Here is a 7,039-nt window from a genome sequence, read left to right as displayed (position 1 = left end):
GACTCTTACACTTCCTCCTCCAAACTTAACTGACTTCTATAGACACTTGGGTTGAGCCATTCCCAGTCCAACCCTGAACATACTGTTATGTTTCCCATCAGACCCAAATAAATGTAACTGTTTTTATTTAACAAAATAAAGGTTTTTGTAAGAGTGCCTTGGTATCACCACCAGCACACATCACATTCTGTACAGTAAAAAATAACTTTCAGAATAAATCAAGAAAAATATAATTATATAAATAACCTGTTCTCTAATTTGATCTCCATTATATCTGTGCACATGTAATGCACTCACTCTCTTTCTTATACATGTTTGTATAGCTAACTGCCAATACGCTGGAATGCTTTGACATAAAACATACAATACAATAGTACATTATGTGTCCGTGTGTCCTGTTCTGTATAGGACCTGCTTTACTCAGAAAAAGTTACATACAGACATTCAAGGCCACGTTATCTACAGGCATATACTTGTTTGTTCAAACTATTATTATTGGCCTTTATGGCATGTGTGAAAGGTTGGGGAGGAGCAATAAAAGACTTGATTACAAAGTACATATAGAACAGGACTATATGAGTTTCTGCTCTGTGTAAATCCACCTTGGAATATAATTGTTGTAGTTGTTTCCCTGCACAACTGATAAAGATTTTACAAGAGCAGAAGACAGAACTCAAAGTTGTTAAAGTGTTTCATTTTATCAGCTAAAGTCGCATCGCTTTAGACAGCAAAATTTATAAAATGTTTTTGTGGGCTCTCAGGAGACACACATAACGTTTGAGTTTGTTATGCCAGTGGATTGTGCTGAAGGCTCAAAGCTAGCACGAACAGTCTCATAATGGGCAGGTGTTGATTTAAACAAAAACATATTTGATCATTTTAATTAGCAATTTATTATTGAACTCTTATAAACTGAGAAATGTAAATACTGAATACAGACCAAGGCCTCAGGTCTGTCCCTATTTGTTTTGACTAACCACTAAATTGTATTTCACATGGTATGAAGACTTATTTCAACTTTGTGACCCTGGGGATAAACAAGTTTATCATTTTGTACCTTTGACCCCGCCAGATTGAGCAACAGCTGATATGTACCAGGGCGAAAACATCTGTAAATAAGATTGCATATGGAGCTTGAGTGCAAGTACTAAATACTATTTAAGTATTGATGGTTTGAAAGAAACCATCCATGCAAAAGTAGAGAAACCGTCGCTAAACAGAGGTCTGAGACACCACTTATCTCCAGTTTACAATGCTGCCCTTTCATCCCTTCCCAGGAGGTTCAACAATCCACCCTCAAAGAACAACTGTTCATAAACGGCCCAACGACTGTCATTAAGACCGAACAGAGCACACAAAGTCAAAACCTACTTCCCACCAAGGACTGTCACTCTAACAACGGTCGTTTGCACTCGGAGCACAAAAGGTTCCAGTGACAAGTGACATCATCAGCATCATGAAAGGTTAAATACCTGGCTCCAGTAGTTGGTCCAGTCCCAGCCTGGTCAGATGCGTACATGAACTGATGAAGCCTTTTGGAGGAGAGGTGAAACGTCTCAGTCAAGTTGCTTTTGACTGAAATTGCTTTGCGGATGACTTAGTCTACTTGTAGTGATTACCACGTCACTTCAGCCCTTGGTGTGACTTACTTTTCTACATTATAACCCTTCAAGCTGAAACAAACACTCATCCAATTGTTTGCCCAACGTTTTATTTTAGAAAGTGGCAACACAGATCAGATAGCTAAGCACAACTCAAGACTGCCATCTTGTGGTCAGAATGGATGAGGACAGCCATTTCAGGAAATTGCCTATTAGGTACAAGATTCTCAACAACTACTGTTAAAGCATAAAGGAAATATACAGTTGGACAGGTTCTTTTGTGTAAAGACAGTGTTTTATTCCATCTTTCATTGGAAACATTAAATAGAACTTTCTTTCAGGTTGACTAACAGGACATTTGCATTTTGACATGTTTTATAAACCAAGTGCTCCAAACAGCAGAAACCCCTCTGCTTTTGTTTTTCGCCTCCTACCCACAACAGTTAGAATTTTATTTTTTTAGATGTTTATGAGTGCTCCTCGGCCAGCTTCTCAGCCTTCTGAACGACTTCCTCGATGGGGCCGACCATGTAGAAGGCCTGCTCGGGCAGACTGTCATACTCACCTAAAGGTTAACAGATACCAAAGTGGAAACAATTAGTACTTACAACAGCTGAAAATGTTGAGGGGCACAATCTAGAAGTGTAAATAATTATGCATCTTAACAAGTCACAGCGACCTAATACACTTACCGCCAAGGATGCTCTTGAAGCCCTTGATTGTTTCCTTGAGGGGCACCAGCTTTCCCATGTGGCCAGTGAAGACCTCGGCCACCTGGAAGGGCTGGGACAGGAAACGCTGGATCTTGCGGGCGCGGGCCACGGTCAGTTTGTCCTCCTCAGACAACTCATCCATACCCAGAATGGCAATGATATCCTGCAGGGATTTGTAGTCCTACAGGTGGAAAGTAAACGTGTTAGCCTGATAAATATTCTGTAAGTCCCACAAAAGGTTTAAAAAAAAAAAAAAAAAAAAAAAAAAAAAAAAAAGGAGGGGCGAACCTGGAGGATTTTCTGCACACCACGGGCGATTTCGTAGTGCTCGGTGCCGACGATGTTTGGGTCCATGATACGGGAGGTGGAGTCGAGGGGATCGACAGCGGGGTAGATACCCAGCTCAGCGATGGCACGAGACAACACAGTGGTGGCATCCAAGTGAGCGAAGGTGGTGGCGGGGGCAGGATCAGTCAGATCATCAGCGGGCACATAGATGGCCTAGGAGAGGATTTAGACTCTGTCAACCCTTTCTAGCAAAGCAACCCAAAATGTTGTAGCAAGTGTCGGGTCTCTGTATATCAGCATGGTCTATTATGGAAAGTCTCAAGAGTTTCTATTATGATTTTTACCTGCACAGATGTGATGGAACCCTTCTTGGTGGTGGTGATTCTCTCCTGCATGGTACCCATGTCAGTGGCCAGAGTGGGCTGGTAACCCACAGCAGAGGGGATACGACCCAGCAGAGCAGACACCTGAGAAGTAACATGACTTTGGTCATTATCCAGCATGGCATTCAATATTATCAGGGTTAGGCAAGTGTGACTGCTTTGATTTTACAGTGTAATTCAAACCCCATTAACTGCCATTACAAATTTATCTTTAAAGGGAACATTTCCTGCCCCTGCGATGTGCTTCTGACGGACATGATGGAAGTTTTGCCCACCTCAGAGCCAGCCTGTGTGAAGCGGAAGATGTTGTCGATGAAGAGCAGCACATCCTGACCCTCCTGATCACGGAAGTACTCTGCTACGGTCAGTCCTGTCAGAGCCACTCTGGCACGGGCACCTGGGGGCTCGTTCATCTGTCCGTACACCAGCGCCACCTAGCAGGTACAGAAGTCGAGGGTAATGCTCAGTGTTTGCTACCAAGTCATAGTAAATGTAATTTTTAATGTGCCATATCCATGTTTAAATTTCTTGTGGAGGCTTGCCAAAAATCCTCACCTTGGAGGTGGTGTCCTTCAGGTTGATGACACCAGACTCAATCATTTCATGGTACAAATCGTTTCCCTCACGGGTACGCTCTCCAACACCAGCAAACACAGAGTAACCACCATGGGCCTTGGCCACGTTGTTGATCAGCTCCATGATCAACACAGTCTTGCCCACACCAGCACCGCCGAACAGACCTGTAACCACGACAAATGCAGGATTTATTTTAAGATTTTACAAAGTGGCTTTAAAGATGTCAGTACACAAGCCATCATTTCGCACATACCAATCTTTCCTCCCTTAGCGTAGGGGGCCAGCAGATCCACAACCTTAATGCCAGTCACCAGAATCTCCTGCTCCACACTCATGTCAGTGAATTCAGGGGCCTCAGCATGGATAGGTGCAGTACTGTGGGGACAGACAAACTGTTATTGCCAGCCAACAGACCTTAACAAGCAGCTGCAACTTGCATTCTTTAAATACCCATGCTACTTTTATATTTCAATCTGTAAGACATTTGTTTATCATCATAATGTAATCCATGGTGTTATTTTCAAAGTGAACTCACTGCTTGGTGGAGATGGGACCCCTCTCGTCGATGGGCTCGCCGATCACATTCATAATCCTTCCCAGAGTCTCTGGACCCACTGGGATTCTGATGGGGGCACCTGTGTCCAGAACTTTCTGTCCACGGACCAGACCCTCAGTACCATCCATAGCAATGGTACGCACTGTGCTCTCCCCTAAAACACAAAAACAGTTAAGTTTAATTATACTCCACTGTATAATTGCAGTGTTTGTCTGCTTATATGGGTGCAGGACTGAAGGTTGTAATGAAGGTTGCTCACCAAGATGCTGTGCCACCTCCAGGACTAGCCTGGACTCACGGTCGGCTACTTCCAGGGCGTTGAGAATGGGAGGAAGGCCCTCGTCGAACTGGACGTCGACCACGGCACCGATGACGGCCACAATGCGCCCGGAGGCGGCGCTGGCTGCGGCGGCAGGTGCGACATAGTCTCTGCCTGTAAAATAACGCAGACAGTATGTGCGGTTAGCTCAATGTCAAACATGTGTGCTACAGCCATGATGACCTTCTAACACTAGTGGTATGCATTACTCTTTCACATACAACCAGGGATAGAGCTGCGTATCCGGCCGCAACGTCTCAATGTCAAGTGATCGTTGTTGGCCAAACTATGATTCAGCTTTTACACACAACTGAATGATGAGACGCCCCTAACGAGTCAATACGCGAGCCTGTGTGCAACATAAGTAGATCTTTGTATCAGTACACACTCTTTAGCCATTTCCCGGATGAATGCAGTGTTAAGCCTGGCAGATGAATGAAGTGTTACTTTGAGCTAGCTTAGCTAATGCCACTACTGCTAATGACAAACCCAGGATATTCAGCATTAATCAAGTTTAGTCTATCAAACTCTAAATGTCTTTCCCGTTGGTGCTGTGACTGAATGCGTCCACGGGTAAACGTCGCAGACTGTTGGACCTTGCTAAAACGCACCTTGTAATGCTAAGTTAGCAGTCTCTGCACAGTCTCACACCGCCTCATGTCATTAGATAAAGGTCATTCCTGGTAGCGCAAGAAACACACAGCCGAGTCCATTTCTGATGCAACAAATCCGTCAATAAGGCCACATACGCACATGGGCTCCCATATAAATGACTGGAATTACTGCAGCATGTTTTAAATTAGACATTATAATGTTGAGGCCTGTCACCGGCAGTCAGCGTGTTGCTAGCCGACGTCACAGCTAACGTTAGCATTGCCCCTGCCCTTCTCAGGCGCGTTAACGCGTATTCTGTTCTTATTACGGCTTCGCTCGAAAGCTCCAAGCATGCAGGACTTACGTGAGAGGACGGCTGGGGAGCCAACGAGAGCCTTCAGGGGCTGGACCCCAGGCTTGAGAGCCTGCAGTGCCCCGGTACAGCAGCGTCCCACAGCTCCTAACATTGTCAAAATGGCTGAAGGTGGAAAGAGACGGAGGAACTTGTGGCTTTATAATGAAGGGCCAGTGAGGCGAACTACGCATGCGCGCAACGTAAAAAGCCTAGCTGAGCATGCGCAGACGGTAAGCGCATCCAGCTGACATTGTGCCCTCCAGACATGTCCGTGCCTCCAGAGTTGCTGAATGACAGTCCAGACAAAAGGTTACATATAATGAGCAATCATCGTCGTTCAATTAATGCACGCCGACATGGAAACAGATGGTTTAGGCATCGAAGTGGTGTCACTGTCTTATTTGTACACAGTGTCCCATGTCAAGGTGAGTACAGTTTTGCCCTGCACCCCTGAAATGTGTTCATGTCTGGAGTCCCTGTTTGGCCGAGGTCACCAACAGTGTCCTCATACCACAGAGATATTGCAATAATGTCCACAGTTAGTTCCTCATTCTAAAACTAGACCACTCTCTGTGTTTACAGAACTTGAGATTAATCATTTTGTTAATATCTAAACTATTTTACCTCAACATTAGGTGTCAGTTGACCTTACCATGTCAATGGTGTGTAGGCCTATAACCTACATGTATCTGCACACACCAACAGCTTCACTGGTGATTTAGTTGGCTAGTGATTTAAGTACCAAATAGCCATACAGTCTTGAGATACTAGTACAATTGTTTCAGTTTTATGCAACTTGATGCTTCCTCTACCTTATACTGTCATTTTCACTTTATACTAAAGGTAACACATTTCTCGGCGCGCTAGTGGAATAAAATAGCCTTGGTCTACACTTCCAGTCTCCTACATGTGCGCAGATTATTTTCAATCCTGCAGCAAACAGGACTTTATCAGAGTCACAGTCTTCAGTCCGGACATCAAAGTATGTCCGTGGAACGCCAAAAGGGCAGAGCCAGAAAAGAGCACCAATGAGAACAGGAGATGATACTTGATGCCATTTTTGCCAAAACCTTTGAGGAGTCCTGAGAGCTCGGTAGAGAAACTGCTCCACAGTCTGAGAGTTTTGGATTCAAACCCCTCGTACAGACTTTGTCTTTCCTTCTCTTGCCCCTTAAAACCCGTAAACCATGTAGGCAATCCAATAAAACCCAGGATAGGATTGATTTCAATTAAGACAGGCAAAAACATTAATTTTTAAAGGTTTTGAAAAAGGCCTTAATTGTGGACTATAACCAATCAAAACCTTTTAATTTTTATTTATCCATTACAAATCTGTAGTGAAATGTCTAAACGCTGCTCTGTGTCTCTTTGAACTGATTCAGCTCATTGAAGACAGGGTTTTAACTGTTCAGAAAGACGTAAGAGTATCAACCTGAAACTATTTTTCCTTTTTTTAATTGAACCTTTATTTCACCTGGAAAAGTCTCATCGAGATTAAACGTCTCTATTACAAGAGAGTCCTGGCCAAGACGGGCAACAACACAGTTCCCCAATTACAGACAAAAGTTAAGAAACAACAGAGAACGTATAGAGTCACAATCAGAACATCATTAAGCAAAGCATGTAGAGAGAGAAGAGTCTGCTTAAACATCAT

At 43.9% G+C, this 7,039-nt stretch overlaps 2 protein-coding genes across 2 annotated transcripts in view; one reads left to right on the top strand and one right to left on the bottom strand.

The window, feature by feature from the left end:
- The window catches only part of LOC310964573 (retinol dehydrogenase 7-like), a 3,255-nt gene extending 2,921 nt beyond the window's left edge, over positions 1-334 (top strand). Inside the window, exon 5 of the mRNA XM_083937751.1 lies at positions 1-334. This exon is cut by the window's left edge and continues 652 nt beyond it. The gene's annotated coding sequence lies outside the window, so the exon portion shown is untranslated.
- A 1,540-nt stretch (positions 335-1,874) lies between these two features.
- On the bottom strand, positions 1,875-5,550 carry atp5f1b (ATP synthase F1 subunit beta). The gene is made up of 10 exons (XM_083937649.1): positions 5,395-5,550; positions 4,377-4,550; positions 4,097-4,271; positions 3,815-3,936; positions 3,541-3,725; positions 3,261-3,419; positions 2,947-3,069; positions 2,603-2,815; positions 2,294-2,495; positions 1,875-2,166 (listed from the first exon to the last, which is right to left on the bottom strand). The coding sequence occupies exons 1-10, from the start codon at positions 5,495-5,497 to the stop codon at positions 2,069-2,071; spliced, it is 1,554 nt and encodes a 517-aa protein (XP_083793775.1). The 5' UTR covers positions 5,498-5,550; the 3' UTR covers positions 1,875-2,068.
- Between the last annotated feature and the right edge of the window lie 1,489 nt (positions 5,551-7,039).

This window comes from Echiichthys vipera (assembly GCF_963691815.1).
Source record: "Echiichthys vipera genome assembly, chromosome: 23".
In the NCBI taxonomy this organism is placed as follows: Eukaryota; Metazoa; Chordata; class Actinopteri; order Perciformes; family Trachinidae; genus Echiichthys; species Echiichthys vipera.
This window is presented reverse-complemented; position numbering and strand designations above follow the sequence as displayed.